Source organism: Pocillopora verrucosa, chromosome 5, assembly GCF_036669915.1.
Source record: "Pocillopora verrucosa isolate sample1 chromosome 5, ASM3666991v2, whole genome shotgun sequence".
Taxonomy (NCBI): Eukaryota; Metazoa; Cnidaria; class Anthozoa; order Scleractinia; family Pocilloporidae; genus Pocillopora; species Pocillopora verrucosa.
In genome coordinates, this window is record NC_089316.1 from 2,688,880 (window position 1) to 2,708,914 (window position 20,035).

General features: G+C 38.6%; 2 protein-coding genes across 5 annotated transcripts; both read right to left on the reverse strand.

Moving 5' to 3' along the window:
- Positions 1-2,349: 2,349 nt before the first annotated feature.
- Positions 2,350-4,741, reverse strand: LOC131785667 (piggyBac transposable element-derived protein 4). The gene has a single exon (XM_059102602.2). The coding sequence runs from the start codon at positions 4,623-4,625 to the stop codon at positions 2,817-2,819; it is 1,809 nt and encodes a 602-aa protein (XP_058958585.1). The 5' UTR covers positions 4,626-4,741; the 3' UTR covers positions 2,350-2,816.
- Positions 4,742-5,456: 715 nt separating this feature from the next.
- LOC131768578 (alpha-1A adrenergic receptor) lies at positions 5,457-15,457 on the reverse strand. 4 transcript variants are annotated; one of them, XM_066167053.1, is made up of 3 exons: positions 15,442-15,457; positions 7,457-8,067; positions 5,457-6,538 (listed from the first exon to the last, which is right to left on the reverse strand). In XM_066167053.1, the coding sequence occupies exons 2-3, from the start codon at positions 7,986-7,988 to the stop codon at positions 6,063-6,065; spliced, it is 1,008 nt and encodes a 335-aa protein (XP_066023150.1). In that variant the 5' UTR covers positions 7,989-8,067; positions 15,442-15,457; the 3' UTR covers positions 5,457-6,062. The 4 variants fall into 4 exon arrangements, with proteins under 4 accessions (XP_066023150.1, XP_058940287.1, XP_058940285.1 ...); XM_059084304.2 differs by lacking the exon at positions 15,442-15,457 and adding an exon at positions 10,409-10,560 and having other exon boundaries at positions 5,457-6,478; XM_059084302.2 differs by lacking the exon at positions 15,442-15,457 and adding an exon at positions 10,409-10,560.
- Between the last annotated feature and the right edge of the window lie 4,578 nt (positions 15,458-20,035).

The following is a 20,035-nucleotide window of genomic DNA, read 5'->3' on the forward strand; positions in this document are numbered from 1 at the left end:
TGTAAGGAGGATTAGAGTTAACTCAGCTACATTGAATAGTAATCAACACAGTGAGGACGCAAGTTACTAAAATAGCATCAAACTAGGGATTAATAAAGATGCCTAATTTATGTTGTAAAACCTTGTTGCCTGTTTATAAAGGAGAAGAGCAGGAGAATAAGAGAACTGAAGAGGGACAGAATAAAGAGAAAAATGATGAATAGAGGAGGGAAGGACTGAACATGTGGCGACGAAGAAAGATCAACAATGAACATGTGGCTTCGTAGCTCAGTTGCTAATAGCGTCCAACTGGGGGGCACGGATTTGAATCCTGCAGAAGGGTAAATTTTCAGGCCTATTTTCAGCGATTGCTAAAATTGCTGTCCCCTGTACTTGCGTGGATTATCTCTTTGCTTGATTTTCATCCGCACGTCGAGTGAAATCATGATTTCATTACAATTTTTGAACGGGAAAGAGAAACCAGGAAGTCAGTAGTTTATCGTAATTGGGATATTCACCGAGTTATTTTTATATATTAGAAAGCCAGTAATGTCTTTTGGGATACTTCTAGTCCACACAGGGTTTCGATACAGAATACCAGTTAGTGATTTGTTTATTTGGCTTGCCTTCATCACTTTCTTGCCCTTTGCTCATCGTTGTTCTACAAAATTCAGTGTAACCCCGATCATATCGATCGTATCCGAGGACTTCCGTGGATGTTTCGAATAGTTTCGAAGACATGGCCAAGAACCGTTTGACATGACCTCGTCCCTATTTCTCTCCTTTCTAAAAATGCGGAGGTTTCGTGGAAAGCACGCTCATCTGTACAGCCATCTGAAACTATTTTTATTTGTTTCCACTTCATGTACCTCATGAAAATACGTAGTTAAGTGCGTTTAAAATGTTTTTAAATTTCTTTGCGTCCTTTATAAAACAGCAACGTGAAATGACCCAATTTTGCGTTGTCAGGAGAACGTGAACGGCGATGGCTAATTTTTTTCATTTCTTTTTTTGATTTACTGCTGTGTTTCGCATTCAGTTTCGAGGCAGTTTTGATCGCAGAAAACAAACTAAATGACTTTAGAGTAACGCAAAATTCGTAGGTGAAATAGAAATTTATTTTTTAACCGAAGTTGTCCACGGCGTCGCCGTCGTCGGTTGTTAAACTCCCTAATATGTCGGTCGAGGCTGTGTGGTAGTGCACCAAGAAATGCGCGCCAATTGCCAAGTTTTTCGATATACGTGGGGAAAGGTAAGGTTGAGACCTATGCTCTGCGGGTTAGAGAGTGGCTCCTCATTTGGGAAGAGTAGAAACAATCTGTTCACCCTTTGACCCTTTAACGGTGACTAGCATCGCACTTCATCTTACAATATCACCCTTGAATCGAACATTGAGGTCACGAAGAAGAGAGGAAATAATTACCATCTGAGGAAGTTCTGTCGTTAAACACATTGTCCTTGTCAGCACCTTAGGAAATGCATTATGAACAGTATGGAGAATATGCACACTGATATTAGGGTGTAGAAGTTAAACATATTAGTCAGTATTGGTACAATGTAACACTTGAGAAATGCAAGACACCCTTACGCAAGGACACTGTACTTTGGAGTTCCATTCCATTTGACAAATGACAAAAAATTTTTTTTTCACAGAGAAAATACCCTTTAATTTTAACAAGCCCCTTTAATTGATTGTAAAACAGAAAGAAAACAGATCAATGACAGTTGAAGGTAAAATATCTGTGATCATAACCCACCCATTAGTTTTCGCGCGATTCTATTGGTACTTTACATCACGTGGTACAGAATCACCGGACAATTGCCATGCAATAACCTTCGTTTGCGTCAATATTTGTCCTCAGATTATTCCGTCGAAAACGAAAAAAGTCACGATCGAGAAAAAAGCAGGCCCAAGAGTTTCACTTTTTTATCTTTATTACTTAACATGGAAGACAAACAAACTCGTTTCTAAAAACCAGTGGCAGTGACATTAAAAAGGTAATCTCCAAAGCTACTTCGAAAAGTAATACATAGATTTAGCCAAGCCTAAACGCGGAGCTCGCATTTTTTTTCCCGCACGTCTCAAGGGTACAACGCCTTGCCCCGGCCAGGACTAGAGCCCGGGTCGTCCGACTTCGGGTCTGATTAGAGCTCCGCTATAATAAATTAAACAAAACTTGCTGTCGACACGTGATAGGGAGTGGCTGGATTATAAAATGAATAAACCCCTTCTGGGTTGTTGGTATGTCAGCTGATAATGTCCTTGGTTGAGAGATTGTCCTCAAAATTTCACGTTTGCCCTCGAAGCTTCGCTTCTCGTCCAAATATTCCTTTTTTTGGATAATATTTCAGCCGCGGACATTATTAACCCCTAGGGGACTGAGGGGGTGGGGGTTTTTTGACTCAATTTGTGACATGACATTACTAATTAGGCCACCAAATTTTTTTAATATGGCAGAAAACAATAAAACTAACACTTTTAGAAAGAGGAGATTTTGCACTTTCATTTGGTGCAATGAACTAATACATGTGTCTTACAGAAAAAATATGAAAAATCCAGAAAGGTAATATAACAGATTTTTTCCCCAACCGTCTTCAAATTAGAGAACAGAACTGAAGTGAAAACTTTGTCAACACAATAACTGTACACAATATCAAGTTCTATATACACAGAACACTTTTCCTAGCACAAAATAAAACACTACTGTTCTTCTTTTAACCATATTTAGTTGCAAACTTGATGTCAGTCAGTAGTCTCAAAATCATTTTAGTGTTCACTTGAATCAACCTTAAACCTCGATAAGTAAATTAATGTTTTGATCAATGGAAACATAAAATCATCTTGATCTCCTTTGAAGTGGTCTGCCTGGACCATTTCTTGGTCTGCCATGACTGTCTTTGAGTCTCTTGGGACCATTTCTACTGGGGTCATCAAAAAGATAACTCTGCAGTGTGTGGTAGCGCTCAAAGCAAGGTGCTGGACACATACGCACTTGGCAAACCGAGCACTCATAGACTGTTTCCACTCGTTGAATATGTATTTTACAGTTTCTGTGAGTATCAGTTGCCACAGGATGGTGAAACTGCTGGCGGTCAAAGCGGACATCCTGTACTGCTACATTGCCTCCAGAAAAGTTGTTCCGTCGAAAAGAATTTCCTCCTATCAGTTCCCGCACAAGATTCTCTTTGAATTTGACAAGGGTGACTCTAGGATGGCCAGCTCTTCTATACATGATGTGGGCATTCAACACAGCAACTTCAAGCATATGAAAGAAAATTTTGTAATACCAAATATTTCCTTTCATAAGCCTGCAGCAAGTTGCTATGCGTTGATCACCCAAATCAACTCCTCCCATATGGGAGTTGTACAGGTTAATCAACTGTGGCTGTGCAATGTTCTGCCTTTGCCATTGTCCTCGTGTTTTCACCCTTCTCTCTATCTGTCCAATTCCCAAACCCTCAGGGAGAGTTGAGAGTAAATGTACCAGCTTTCGGTCCTTCCATGTCACACAGATGAGGTTGCCACTTTGACGGAAAAGCGATTCTCCCCTGACAAGGCTTTTGACCTGCTCGCATTGCTGGTCAACAATGTCCTGAGGTAGGTACTTTCTATTTCCCCTCACTGTTCCACAGGCTCTAATTCCCTTTTTTTCCAGTTCTAGAAAGAGAGGTACACTGGTATACCAGTTGTCAACAAACAATTTGTAACCTTTGTTGAAATAAGGCTCTGTTAGCTTTAGAACAACTCGCTTAGCCAAATCCTTGCTTGCTGCTGGACCCTCTTTTCCAGTGTAAATAGAAGTACCAAGTACATAGCCAGATGCTGAATCTGCTATCACAAAACCTTTGATCCCAAATCTGCTTCTCTTCAAAGGCAAAAATTGTCTGAAGTGAACACGGCCCTTGAATTTGATCAGTGTCTCATCAAGAGATAAATTCTGAGAAGGTGCATATACAGCTGTAAATCTGGGCACAAGAGCATCTAAAAATGGTCTAATTTTCCACAGTTTATCCCTGTTGGGATCTGTCTGGTCTGGGGCATTGCAATTATTTACAAAGTGGAGATATCTCAGAATGTGAAGGTAGCGGTCTCTTGACATGGTGCTAGAAAACAGCGGAGTTTTGGTGACCGAATCAGTTGACCAGTAAGCTTTCAAATTGCTTTTTTTGACAAGACCCATTGCCAATGTGAGCCCAAGCCAAGCCTTTAGCTCTGGAAGGGTAAAATCGTGGAGATCACCCAGGGAATTGTCCTCAAGCTGCCGTTTTTGATGCTCAAACCGTTTGGTCTCGCGAATAATCAGCTGATAAACATCGTCAGTAAACAGAAGTTGGAAGTAATCTAAACAATTACTGTTATTGTCCATTTCTACCCTCAAACCAACCTCTTCGCGAAAATTTATGCCTTCTGGGGGTTGTATAGTAGATGTCCATCTCATATTGGAGTAGTTTTGCTCCTCGTCATCGCTGTTTTCAATTTCTCCATCACTTTCCCCTTCCTCTTCATCGCTATTTTCCTCTTCATCGCTGCTATCGACATCGGAAGGCGCTTCATGGTCAGAATCCACGTGGGCGATTCGCAGAAATGCTACAGGCAAGTCATCTTCGTCCACAAAAGTTAATCCCATCGATTCTGCAGCCGCCATTTCGATCTTTTTCGCAAACAGATGTCTTACTAATGTTTTGGCGACGCCATATTTAAATGGCAGACGCGATATCGGCAACAACTGAAGTAAAAAATTCCGGAAAATTCGTATTTCGATGTTTCGAAGAGCTCTTTTCGCTGAAAATGAGCCTCATTTTGTCATCCAGCGGTTTAATGCATAAATAGCCTCAGTTCCCCACGGGCTTGCTTTAAATAGCAACAAAAATAGGGTGATGTAATTTTCTACGGCTGTGGCCGTAGTTCGTCCCCCAGGGGTTAACCGACATACAAGGCGCCTGAAGGGGTTATTTACTAAATACCTATAGATAAATAAAGTAATAACACTTTCTGCAGACCCTTCTAAGGACTTCTACCAATACCAATCTCGATTCTCGAGCAATAAATAAAGAACTGACATGCAAATATACGATTTATCCAATCAAGTAATACAAAGGTGAACAAGATGCAAAAATTTGGATTAATTTGATGCCATTCTGAAGACATTTTTCAGGATATTAAAGGAGTGACTGACTTCTTTCCTTAACTCTTAACTCTATATTGTCTGAAACACGAAACAGGGCGGCTGAAGCTAAAACGAGAAGAATCACTCCTTAGTCCTGAAGTATTTTACTGGAATAGCTAGTGCTGATCCCCTTAAAAACTGAGCTCTTTCTTGAAACCTTTCCTCGCAAGTCAACAGAACTCAACAGTCAATATGGTGCAGTGTAAATGGTGTATAACGCACCTGTTCATGAAGAATACTGCGATATGACAAACGCTGTTCTTCACGAAACGAGGAGAAGACAGACTAAAAAGAAGTGCTTCACTCAAATTTTCACAATTCTTCTGCTATTCCACTTTATATTAAGAAAATTAAATATTTTACCACAGTTGGAAGTAACATCGCAATCTGACTGACCAATTTGTGAATTCACAATAGTTTGACCTCTGTAATGACGAATATCAATGTCGATAATCGTACAGACCACTCCAAACAGACTCTCTAAAGGAAAGGCTATTTTTTGTCACTGTTTCTACTTGTAGTGTTTTCTAGTTGTTGTTCTTTTTATTTTTAGCGGTGATTAGCTTCTCTTGTCGTTTGTTCTGATGTTAATTTAATTCACGATCTGATATCTGCTTCATTTATGTATTCCGCACAGTTCTTTGTGGTTATTGCTATTATTAAAGTTGTTCTTTACGCGTTACTCCACTAATTTGCCTCTGTATTGTTGCTGTTTAAAATGTTGTCAAGATAACAGCTAGTTGTTGATGGCTTTTTTTTTCTGCTGCTGCTCAATAATTGTCGCTCTTTATTTGCTAAAGATGTTGACAAGTATCCCACTGTTGTTAGTTTTTCTTGTTGTTGTTGTTACTCTTCATCATCGTCATCATTTACCGCTTCCTCTTCTATTTTTTATGATACTAGTAAAAATTTTATTTACACAGAACTCATATGCGTAGAGTTTTCTGTCCCACAGCGTGAAAAGCGATCTTCTTTGAAAAACATCCAAAACCTTCCACGAAAACAGAAAGAAAGTCGCTTCAACACAAGTCTCCTCAACTGTTTATCGACGCAGGTATAAACCACAGGATTTAAAACAGCGTTTAGATACGCCAGCCACTTGGTGACACTCGCTCCGGTAGGGTTCAACGTATAAAACGCAAAACAAACGCTCACAATGATGAATGGCGTCCAGCAGCACAGAAAACTTCCAATCACAAAGGCAACAGTCTTAGCAGCTTTGAGGTGTCTCTTTATCTCTTTATGCCAGTGGTGATGATTATTTGCTTCTTCCTCTCTACGGGTCAGGCCACGTGTGTGTCGCATAGCAACGCGAAACATACTTCCGTAAGCTGCAATGATTATTAGTAAGGGAAGGAGGAAACTTGCAAACATGACAAATATGGCGTAACCTGGATAGGAAAGATACGCATCATCGTTAACCAATTATCCTATCGTCTAGTCCTCCATTCATTTAGTCGTCTGGTAGTTTAGTCGCTCAGGCTTATGGGAGTCCAGCATATCTGCTAACTAATCGTCTAGTATTTAAATCGTCTAAAGGCTGGTTTTCGTACATCGGGAGAATCTTAGACGATCAGCTATTCACCGTTTACCGATCGTCTCAGATTTCGCCGAGGTTTTGGTAAATCGTCAGACGTTTCTCTCCTTGAATTGCAGACGACACTTTATTTGCGACTCGGGAGTACTAGAGCCAAGCAATTAGGAGATAGTTCGCGAGCATAGCGAGTTAGTTATCACCGACATCCCCGAAGGTACTGAAAATTAGGTGTTTTCATATATCTGTAATGATGGCAGATCATCCGAGAAATCTGGGACGCTTTGGGAAATTAGAAACGCTCCTGACTTTCCCGATCTGTCGCCGACAATCCCAGACAATCGGGGATGTCTATAATTTGGAGTTTTAATTTATTGGAAAAATCTGAGAGGTTGGAGAACAGTGAAATCCCTGTCGACCATGCATGTGAGAATTTCCCGACATACGAAAAACAGCCTTAAACCTTTGTAAACCCGTGCACAGAGTTTAAGGCTCTTATTCTTTCAATTGGCATTTGTGTTCATGCGCGTCTTTGACCCTTTAACTCCCATGAGTGACCAAGATAGAATTTCTCCTTACAATATCAATACAGTATCAACTAGATATCAACCAAATATCAATTTGGGGATAATTAGTTGATCCAATACTAAATTCTCTGAACTAACATTATGAGAATCACAGTGTGGTTGACAGTAAGGAGAATTACAGGTTTTAAAGAAGAAGAAGATGACGACGAAAAGAGAAAGAAAAAAACAAATAGAGCGCTTGCACTTACCACCTTTAAATTCTCTGAGTGGTTTTACCAACAAGGCAACAGTCATTGAGTAGACCCAAATTCCTCCAATTATGTGCATCGCCCTTCGTGTAGTTATCGTCTCTACGTACGAGTAGGGCCTGGAAACTGCTATATAACGGTCCACACTGATTGACGTCAAACTCAGAATGGAGGCTGTTCCACACATGATGTCCACGTGTCTCCAAATCGTGACAAATGTCTCGCCGAGATAAAGAATCGCTGACTTGCTGCCGTACAGCAGAAAAATCAGCCAAATAGGCATACTTATAACTGTAATGAAGATATCTGCCAGGCATAGATTAATAATGAAATACCGCGTTATCCGCCTAGCAGAGCGCTGTTTATAAACAGCTAAACAGACAAAAGTATTTGCTATGAAGGCGCCTATAATCAGAAGGCAGATTAGTGAGGCGCTCACGAAAGATGCTACAGTCCTTAATAGAACAGGCTCCAGAGGCTCGGTTCCCAAGTCGGTGGTGACGTTAGAAGTGTTAGAGACAGAACGTTCCATGTCAAAGACTCTGTTGATTTCTTTGTGCAGTTTGTCTTCACTGGGGAGGCAATCCGGTAATTTCGCTCCTCGGCAAATACTGAAAGCATGAAAATGAATTGTAAATTGTTTGATTAGACGGCGACCGATCAAAAGTTACTCCTTGAATAAGCTCATAAGACAATTCCGGGGAAAAAATACCAATTTGGTATTATTTTCAGGAAAACGATATTTCCAATGCGAGGAAACTCTTCCAGCATCGCCCCAGTGGCGGCAAATTCGCTACAGGACGAGGGGATCCTTGATGCCACCTACATAGAAGTTTTTAGGTTCATCAAACGAAACCTTAGTTGAATTTTTCTACTAAACTATGTTTGAGCTGATAGACGAATATATCACGTCGGCCAATCACAACATGAGATTTCCATTAGTTAAAACTATTACAACTCATGGCTTTATCTAAGAATTTGTAAAATGGATTTAATATGTATTTAATTTATCTGATGTTTCGTGAACGACTGTGACGAATTTAATTTCGGGAGGTAACTGCACTATATTACTCTGGGAGAGAGGTCATATCCTTATAAGTCTCCTAAACTGAACCATGGCTGGTTAAATCTATTGCATTTAAGGTCGATGAAAATTCAACTTTTATGCCTGAAACCTTGGTCTCGTTGCTATAGAAGTCAACCTGTTTTCGACCAAGGTTGGAATAACTTTGATAAACAAAACTGATAAAAGAAGTCATCTCGTTACGTAACTCCGAGAGCAGCTCGACTTTGTATAAGATTAACCGCACTGATAAAACCGAGCAAAGTCGTTTATTTTACTTCAAAGACCCGATTATTATTTTCAATGGTCTTTTCTTCCATAAATATGAAACGATAAGCGCAAAGACGAGGAAAATCAATTGGTAAGTTTAGGTTACATATTGCAACCAGATTAGAAATACAACTTCATGATAACCCGTGCATCAAATCAACTTATCATGAAAACACGCAAATCATTGTTGTAGAAACGGTTTCCGCTCTAAGGCTCTGCATTATTTCTCGCCATTGAATCATGAAATGACAGCTGTCTGTGATACACACTTATGAGACCCCTACCGCACTACTGCGCTTTTTACCTGTAGGAGTCTCTCTTGTCTCGAACAAAGCAAACCAAAATATTCCAACGCACTCTCGCGTATCCCTTTTAAATATTCGCCTTCACTGTCCATATCGCTGTGCTATTATTTAAAAACACATATCTTTTGATACTTTCTCGTCTGTTGTCCATACAAGAACAACCCAAAATGTTAATGGAATCTGGCAGAAGCCTCCGTCTTGCTTGTTTACACCAGTAACGGCCCGAGTTCTTTGTAGAACCGCTTTCGAAAAACTCCTTTTCCATCAACGTTTTCGGGATGGATGATATGGAAAAATGCATCAAAACTGTGCTTTCGATACCGTACATGTGGATAGGGTTCGAAACCGAATGATAAACAGACACAGTCAGTTTGTAACAACTTATATGTAATCAGTTGATGATAAGAAATCGCTTAATTCAAAATAATTGAGACATCTAAATGAAGTAAGTGCACAGAATTAGTCTCCACACATTAATTAAGCACTTGAAATCATACTAGCAGTCTACAATTAGCAGCTTTCTGTGAAATTACTTTTCTTCTGACAGCGTCGTTTCAGTACACTCGCTTCGTGATCATCAAAACAATAGTGTGACAGTGTAGGTGAAAAAAATTTTTAGATATTACAGCCAGAATTAAGGCTCAAGTAAATAAGATCATGCCCTCAAGGCTGTAATTTACTTTCAATTAGAGCAAACATTAAAGCCGCAAAGAGTCTAGAAAACCTGACTAATTTGCAAGCCATGCCTGGTTTACCTCAAAATCTCGAGCATTAACGCTATTAGCCTTTTGTTGATACTTGTAAAGTATATGTTTTCTATAGAAACATCATCATTGAGAAAACGGCACGCGATCACGGAACAGACTTCTGAGCCAGTTTGCAGAACAAGTGATTATGTTATCTCTTTAACAAAGCTATTAATCAGGCGTAAGACTGAGATAAAGAAGGAATTCAAGTTATCAAAAATTTATTCAAGTTACGAAAGAAGATGGCCTTAAATTCCTGTTATTTTTGTTTAGTGAGTCAGTGCTGGGGATAAATTTCCACCTTGAAATCGTTGTGTTACTATTCATAAAATACATGAGCTGGTTTAGAATTCTTTCAATACTGAGTAGAAGACGTGGCTGGATAGCAACTAATAAGCCTTTACCTGTAAAAAATGCTTTTTAGGCTCTTCAAAATGCCAAAGATTACTCTTCCTTATTACACTGGATACTTTAACACTCCGTGAAGTAAAACATTCTACTAATTTCGCTACAGCGGCACAGATGTAGACATGTTTCATAAACAATTTGAGTCGATACGCTCGCTTACCTTTCGATGCACGTTTCTCCTATCGAAAGCGCAAAACCTAATGTTAGTCTACGGACGGATTTTCTCGTCAGCTGCTTCGGTTAATGGGCTTCGTGCAGTCACTAATTTTATCTGTAACACGAAAGATAGGCTGACTTGTTAGATATCCCGCTGAGCATGATATCCGTAGGTAAATAATCTGTTTTTGAAGGTCTGACCTCAAGGAGAGATTTTGAAACTGAAAGGTTGAAATGATGCGGAAACTAGCCTTTTCATCCCCAGGGGCTTGTTTTGCAGACTATCATAAAAGAATCTTTAAACTATTTATAGAGGTAAAAGACAATCGACTAATGAAGATAATGGTAAGCTGAACTTGTGAATTATAGGGTCGTTTGATTTGTCGTTTTTTAGTCTGTCATAACTTGCAAATTCTGTTGAAAAATAAATCTCTACTGGATACGGTCTGAAACAACAGGAATTGCGAGAGGAGTTGTGGTGACTGGCCCAAATTAGTTTCGTCGCGTTTACGTCAAAGTATGTATGTATCTAAATGCATACCCTGAAAAAATACCTGGGAGAACTTGCCCCTTGGTACGAGTTAGAAAAAGCTTCTTCTTTGCTTCCTGCAGCCGGCATAAAAAAAACTGTTGCGAATATTGAATATTCAGAAGGGTGGAAACATTGACCTGTTTTAGGTAATGGAAATATCATGACAAGTGTCATCCCTACTGTTACTTGTTTCATAATAAAGTGTGAGCCACGAATCAAAGAGGAACTAGTGCACCCTATGTCGCTGTTGTGTCAAAGTCTTACAATACTGAAGATGAAATTTTAATTATCGTACAGACTTTGGAAAAATGAAAGAAAAAAAAAAACAACAAAGAAACACAAACAGATGCCAGATTTCAGAAAATCGCCTCCAATACTTATTTGTATCTCATAAATAACAACTTATTTTGATACACGCATTTCGATGTTATAATTCAGAATGCCTTGTCCTTTAAGAGCTAGAAAAGCATTCATATTTTCAAGACTGTCATTAGGCCAGACTTCTTTAGAGAGCAAGAGATCTGTAGCAGAGTCAGACTGGGATGAATAATATCCAGCTGAAAAAAAGTGGTCTCAACAAAGCAGCATACGAAATTAGCGAGACTTGAACGCCCCGCTATGTTCCAAAAACATTTTTTGACATTATTGAGGTTGAAAGTGCACCAGGCTTTACAGACGTAAACATTTCAGTTTCAAATCAAAATATCTTGAGCTGCCTCACAGTTAATTCATAGGTAGTCTTCTTCCTTAATTTTAAGTCACTTTTTTCCATCTTTCTACCCTCTCTTTTTTGCAGCTCTCCCCCCAATGACCTCATTGAAATTTTAAATAATTTGACTTGTCGTAAAGTTCAACCTGCTACTCGAGGCACCGAGATCTTGAAGGTATTCGCCGCGTCTTGCAGCAAGACGTACCCATGTTGCAAATTATTCATAACGGATGATCTCATTGTAAGTTGACAGATTATCTTTCCTTACACAATTAATACGCTTTCCGCCTTGTTCCAAATCTGACATTTGGGCCACAGACAATCAACGAAAAACGATCTCTAACTTCGCATCCTGCTTTAGTATTCCTATACAAAGATCTAATACTAGATTTAGGATTATATTTTTCCTCGCTATTAATCTTGTTTTCCGCATTTTGATTGGGATGAAGAAGGGTGTGAAAAGGCCCAACCTTTGGCTCAACCCAAATTAGCTTACGTGGGAGGCGAAGATTAAAAATGAAGCGATCGAGCAGATTATTTAGGCTTAGCTCTAATGCTGTTATTTCGCAGAATTTCCTAGGTTACCCTTCACTCTGTTTATTTTGTGGTTCCGATGTCACTTTTTGGCAAATGAGAAGAGTGATAGGTCCTCGAGCCATGTCAGATTTTTAAGGAAAACATCGAAAATAAAAACAGATCCTCAAAGCTGAAACTGGCCAACCTCGGCGGAGCATCAAATATACTGAGAAATTCAAAATAACGCATGACGTAACTTACCGGAAAAGACAGAAAAGAAAAAAAAAAACAAAAACAAGTTCTTCATTCATGAAGGAAAACTGGGCGAATATGAATTTCCTTTTTTTTCTTGTAACACTGTGAACTGCACTGAAATTCCTGTTATTATGTAACGTTCTTGGGTTGCCATTTCGAGCAATTCTACTTTTTTTGTTTTGCAGTTTCCAGGTCCTTTGTAACGATGTATTATAGATGGACAGCTTTTATTCAATATCTCACGCGGGCCATTTCCTGATTTTTAAGAAAAACACGGACAATGGAAACAGCTCTTCAAAGCTTTAAAGAACATTCAGATCAAAGATGTTTTCACTCTCGTGCTGATTCTTACTGAGCCAATGGCAATGAGCTTTCCTTCTTTTGCCGGCGACTATTCAATATAGCATTCTGATATGTTCATGTACTTTAAACCAGTTCTAGCAATTCATCTATTATTTAAAAATCTTAATTCATTTTCGTTTTCCATAAGATATTAAGACATTATCCCATTTAATACATTAGATGTGTACCTTTGCAGTAAACAACTATCTTTGCCATCCATCTAGGGAGCTAGATTTGTTATGAGTCAGTACAGGATGTGGCTTATTTCAGTCTTTCCTTGCTTACAGATTTCTCAGATGGCATCAGCGGTAAATACTAGATCACGGAATTATTGATCTCCATGCATTAAGCCGAAGAAACACAATACCACTTAGAAATTGCTGGTGAAAGACTAATCACTCGCAGTTCGGCGCGCATCAAAGTCGCATTATTTCAATTATATCTTTGAGTTTTCGACCCCCTCTCTGATTTGCGTGGCTTTTGATCAATTATTTTCGTATACTTCGCGGATCATTTCCCTTGATTCAAAATTTGATTGAGCTTTGTGTTGAAGTACAGAATCTCCGTTACTGCGTAGAAAAACATAACACGCCATCGTAACGACACGGTAAACTTCCAAACTGAAATCGAAGTTCCAATCGATGGAACCCAATCCGCACGGACAGCTGTTTTGACGTGGCTGGGTCTCAGGATCACGGTGCGACAGTAAGAAATAGAGAAGCGACCGGCGAGAGAGCACAAGAATTTTCCTTAAAAATTAAAAAAACTTCATTTCCAAGCAGCGTAAATTATAGAATTTTTAGCTTTCTGCTTCAAATTGAACGAGTTGGGGAAAATTAGGAGCTGTATTAGTTGCGATAATTGCCTCCAGAGGTCAGCTAATCAAAATTACGGCAAGCCAATATTGAACTACCCTCCCGTATCAGGCCTCCATTTCAAAAATTTAATCCAGACTGAGTTTATCGACGTGTAGCTACAAAGAATATTGTTTGAGAAGCACTCAATGAGTTATACGGTGATACGGTCCATTGGCTGTATAAACTCTTTGGAAGAAAGAAAGACTTTCTCTTTGCGCAGTTGAAGTCAATGCACATGCAATTTAGGAGAAAGATAAACCCGTTTAAATGACTACGCAATGAAAAAGGAAGAAGGTTTTCTTTTTTTTCGTGCCTCACAAAACGATCTCTTACCCGCGCTGGTGTCGATGTTTTAGCTTCTATTGAAACTGACTGCACGTGAACCAGAATGAAATATCCACTGTTTTTGCCGGCTGCTTGAAGTCCCCTTAATTTGTTGTGGGCTCAAAAGTATTGAAAAATATATGTTTTCCTTTTAATTTCCTTCTGACAAATTTCCTATGACGACTTTAAAATCATTCTAAGAATATTGCTTTTTCTATACCACAAATGAAGCAAGAAATCAATTCCCCCAAGGCGTTCAAACTTTATTTGAATTACAAAAGTTTCGATAATTTTTTTGCAGCACTGTGGGCGCTCGGAAGTTTTTCTTTCGATTTATAAATACAATTTATGTCGCTGTGAATTAGGGACCTTAATTTTTTATCGTTACTGTACTAAAGCGCTTTCTTTGTAGACTATAAGTTTGCTATTTCTTTGGTTTTTCCGCTTTTATGTAAAATAATATCAATTCCTCTTTTCCACTTTTGACAACAGACTGTTAGTTCGCTACGACAATCGTTAAAAGTAAATAAGACCATAAATTTTACCGGAGGCGTTCAAATGAGCCGTAACTTCAGAAAGTATCGTAGGTCAGTACTCTTCAACTTGAAAGTATCAGTTTTGAAAAAATTCACTGTCTGTGTCATGCTGATAAGGACCATTGTACGCTATTGTTTTGAAGAGGAAGGCTACAAACTTTAAAATGTGCCCTAAGCTTTAACATGCCCCCTATTTCCCGGATCCAAACAAATTCCCCACCAAAAGGAAACCGCGAGTTCAGAGAACAAGTCTCAAATTAGGAAAAGACCTTCAGGTTATCCATAATCTTTTGCAAGCTGCAGTGCTACCATAGCAACCTCGACCTTGTTAGATTTTCTCACTGTAAAATATGAAATTTCAGTTCGCGATAGTCGCGGCCTTTGCTGTGTGAATTAAAATCTCCTGACAGTATCTCGCAATCTTCTGTCATGCAGTCAAAGCATTAATTGATTCATAAATTTAAATAACTGAATATAGATAAATAAGCGATTTGAGGTGCTTCTTTAAAAATTCCTGAGTTTTAAGATCTTAAAATGTCGTTTAAAGAAAAAGCGCCACTTAATAAATCTCATTTCAAACTTTAAAATCTTCAAAATTCTTCGATAATGACTGCGAATTCAGTTTGAAATATATGGATGGTAGTTTTACCAACAAATTTTTATCGATGTGTTCCATAGGCCAATACTCGGCTTCCCAATACTATTTCCCTTGACAAGGATAAGTTTTTATATGACTTCTTAATAGACTATATAATATGCCACTTCACAACAAGATTTAAACGTTAAGGCATGAGTGAGTCCTCTCTCAGTCAAGCTATGAGCCGACGTCACCCTAGTGAATCGAATGAAAATCTCGCCCGCGTATATTTCCCGAAACTAACATCACCTTTGGCGGGCCAAGATAAAGCTGCCTAATTTTTTTTTTCAAAATATCATAACTGAATTTTGAATTTTAACATGACTTACATGAAAAGAAACAGGAGTGCTTGACGTCCAGCTCTCGTGCATAATACAGGTTCAGTAGATTAAAATGTCGCTTACTGTCGACTCTCATCCGCTCTTTGATCTCGCCGCTCACGGAAATGTGCCAACAGACTCCTATCTCACAGGAGGTTGCCTACAAATGCTTTGTGGCTGTAGACTTCACCGGAGTAGTGATTAATTTTAAAAGAAAAAATGATGAGTGAAAAGATTAAAAACGAAAAAAAAAAGGAAAAGAGACAAACAAACAGTCGAATCAACAAAAAAAACCGTATAAGCATCCTAGAAAATATATAAAATTATATGTAAAATTAATGTACGATTATCAGCATCAATTATCAGCAGACTTCGCAGATGCTGCTAGTTCTGAGATTTCATCACGGAGGAAAAAAAAGAAGGAAAGAAATGAATAATAACACACTATTAAAAGACAAACAAAGATATTAGCCGTTAAGAAAAACTGCCGAAACTGCAACATCTCCCGCCTTGTTTTGAAGTTAAGGTAGCAATTTTCCGAAGGAATGGGATCCGATGAAACCGCGGCTCAAAACTGGGCTTTCTGACAGTGTTCAGGTTAGCTCCTAAGAAATGAATTCATTTTCGAAAGCACTGAAGAATAATGTATTACTCCAGGAGCCAGAAATGAGCCTAATGAGGTGTTTGCCAAAAACGTTGGCTGGAACAAATTCAATATATGGACAAAAGGATGTAAATGTGATCAAAACAGAGTGACAAAAACCTGTCGAATCATAGCTAGCGATTACTACTGAATGAAATTAAATTGTTTTTCAATCACATCGATCCAGACATGAAGTGGATCCTACAATTTGACTCGATTCAGATATCAAGTGCATCCTTTGAAATGACCTAACTTAAATATAAGCATGCTACGCATCCAAGAATTATTATTTTTGGATGGGTAGGTTGAGATGGAACTTTTTAAAACATTCCCAAGAAACAGTATCGTTCGGTGGAGAGCAAAAAAGAAATCCTTTCAATTTATCTGAAATAAACTCAGATATAGGTGTTTTGTTGTCTAGTGTCACCGGTTTCTGGTTTCTGAATAAGTGAGCAAAAATTAATCTACATTGGTGCTACACTTACTATAGTCTCCTTGGCAGCTGTTACCTGTTAGGTCTCGTCACCCAAAGCGTTCTCTACCCACCGTTTAGTGCCAGACTCTGATAAACCTCTCCCGGAATTGTTTTAAATCTTCCCGCGGGCGGAAAAGCACGAGAATAATAAGCGCCTGGTCACAAGCTAAGATTATTCTTACTACCGTTCCTTCATCGCACACAAAATCAAAATTATTCAATTATTGCTAGCTGCCAAAAAAATATTCCTCCATAATTTTGCTGTGGAAAGAAAAGTGAAACTCTATTTTATCTCCAGTAGTCTCAAGTCAAAGATTTTTTGCGTTCTCCGTTCTTCGAACAATTGGAAATGTATTGAACGAAGATAAAAGTGTCGCTCCTTGTTGGGCTGTTGCGTGCCTATCTGGACTTTACTCCCAAATGCAATGCTTGGAATACGAAATGAAGCGTTGGTTGTTTACGAGGAATTGACACGTGATGGGGTGAAGTCCAAGGAATTTTAAAGAGAATTTGATTAATAAGAAACGCCAAAGCACGTAAGCACTGCGTGGAAAATTGACTAATAGTAGCATTTTGTTCCATGAGAAATTTTTTAGAGGGGCTTGATTATGTCATAAAAATTTAAGATGTTGAGCGGAAAATAACATTTCTTCGGAGAAATGCCGTTAAAAAACAACATGAAGATTCATAGGGAACTTCTAAAAGCATGGAAACGGGTATCGAACATGACAGTCGAATCAAAAAGTAAATATAGCTCGATCTTTTCAACCTTCACTGAAAGAGCAATCAAAAGCAAAAACCAGTTTATCGATCAAATAAGGTCATATGTATGACTTGAATCGGCAAACTACCCCTTCCAAAATAAACGCTCTGGTTACAATGCCGTGTTAGGCCTTTAGCTGACGGAGGTTAAGTAGTGAGAAAAGGGGCGGTACACAAAACGCATTTTAATTTCTGAACGATAGAAAAATTTCCTTAAACCTGACAAATAATGGCGATGAAGTTCTCACGAAGGACGTAAACCTCGATAGATGAGCTCACAATTCTTTCTAAATTTCATTTTTGGTGTGTGTCAATGTTGAGTTGTTTCCTTAGCAACATTTTGCGTCACCCTAATTCCGTGAAATGATTGGCCTGAGGGACAATACTCTGATTGGTGCACCTATGCTCCAATTCTGTAATCTGATTGGTGCGAGATACATATAGCACTTAATACGCCAACAGAGAGTTTTTTGGCCATTCTGTAAACATGATAACTCAAAAATTGTGGGATTTTTTACCCAAGCCATTTTCACACACACCCAGCTGAGATTTCCCCCCAAAAAACATGCAGGTTTAGGCTTAGGACTATGTCAAAACGTAGTATTTGGCCATGAAAAATGCTTTTTCAACAGTGTCAGTGAAGTTTCAGGAAAACATTATTTATGAACAACGCCTCCTTTACATTGCGCAAAAATCCATATCTTTTGATGATATTGTTTTTTTTTTCGGCGGCAAGTCATGCCCGGCCGACGTTTTATCTTTTATTTCACACTTACAATGCAGTCTTTTGTCATTCATACGTTGTCCAGTTTTCGTTTTCGATAGAGAGGTGGGAAGGCAAACTTTAGGATACAAACTTCCAACCTGTCTAGTTTCCTTTATTTTTCTTGCACCATATTACGAGATGAAGCAAAAGGGAATAGATTGATTAGTACTGATTCGCTAACGCATAACTCTATATTGAGGATGTCTGTCACCATACTATAAAAGCACGAAAGTCATATATCCTGGTCATTTCTATCTTTTCGATAAGTACCGTGAAAATCTCACGCAAATATATTTAGTTTAATACTTAAGGTAATTATAAAGAGCCACCAGCAACTTTTTTTACTGCCCCTCTTCCGTTTGCTTTACCAAACACATGACAATCGCAAACACATTTTTGCTAATTGTCCAGAGGGGAAAAACATTAAAATTGCAAATCGCGCTGACTGCACTTACCCAAGTTGCAGTGATCCTTATATGCATTTAAAGAAAAGCCGTTTTAGTTCTTCTTTGAAAAGTTCATCGATCTTCAGTGTTCATCGCAGCCTTAATCAGATAATCCTTTACGTTCATTGGCTGTGAGCTTGAAATCGGACAAACTTCGAAGAAAAACAACTATATACAGATCTATAAACACAGGTAATGTGTGTTTAATGTTATTCAAATGTCTCATGTAATTACGCTTGCGTGCAAGCGATCGCTCCTCTGCTCCTGGACTTTAATTTGGGTGTTTTGTCGTCTTTTGTCATGAGTATGCGATAATGCTTCAAGATGTATTCATTAGGGGAAGCGAAAGCGCCTTTGTGACCATATGACACCAAGATATAAAATTTGTTAGATAGTTCACTTTAAATACCGTGACTTTTGAAAGACAGTGTAAATTGCGAAATGTTCTGAGTGTCTCTTGGCGTGTAAGATTTAATTTTTGATCGGTTGAAGTTCAAAATGAATGAAATGCTTGTTAGGGGTTTCTTATAATGATCGTACATCGTATTATTCATTAGCAGTAAAAAAAGTCGGTACTGCTGAGGCGGGAATCAACCATCATTTTTCTCTCTTTTCTAAATTAAACTTTGAAATTTGTTATTAATCCGTGCCGACTTCTCTTGTAAATTCATTCATTAATCCACGTTTTTATTTACTTTGCTCATTATACATGAAAGTCAAAATTGAATGTAGCTTTACTAAAACAAAAAATTACTAGCTCAAATCTTAGCTTTCTGCTATCGATTTAAAAAGAAATTAATGACATAAACCAATAATCAAGTCTTTCTCAGACACGCCAAGTGAAACGACTAAGTTACCATGGCAACTATGAAAAGAAAAAATGGGCCTTTTTAAAATAAACAATTGTCATGATTTATATGTATAAACTGGCTGATATTCAGTTAAACTCATGCACTCCACCATTTCGCCTTTATGAAATTATCACTTTATAGTTTAAGCTTTGTTCCCTGGCTCATCTACTTGCTTTGATTCATGGTCATAGCTGCTGTCAGTACTAGCATCAAGGAAACAGTTGGCAATTATTCAACGAAATAGAGTGAATAGGCTTGGTAATCACTCCCGAATTAGCCAATCAGCGTGCGTGAAAAGTACTATTCACTTGTGTGGTATATACTAAACAACGATATCTCAGGGAAACACAAAGTAAACGTAGAGATTTAAATCCTATTAAAATAGACCAGCTCTTAACTTAGAGCCGACAGCCGCTGAACACTGCAAGATACCAGCTAAGCATTTATGTACCTTGGTACTCAGTCTTAGATCGCCAGCGCCCCGGCCTGACTGGAGGATGGATGGAGCGAGGCACCACCAGGGTTCAATATAACTCATGATCCTTAAACAGCTGCGACGGTAAAGTAGGCGGCTTTACATAAAAAAGGAGTTACAAGGCGAACTTAAACACGAGAGCCTGCTCACATACGTTGGCCAGAGGTCTTCTAGGTGGCGATGGA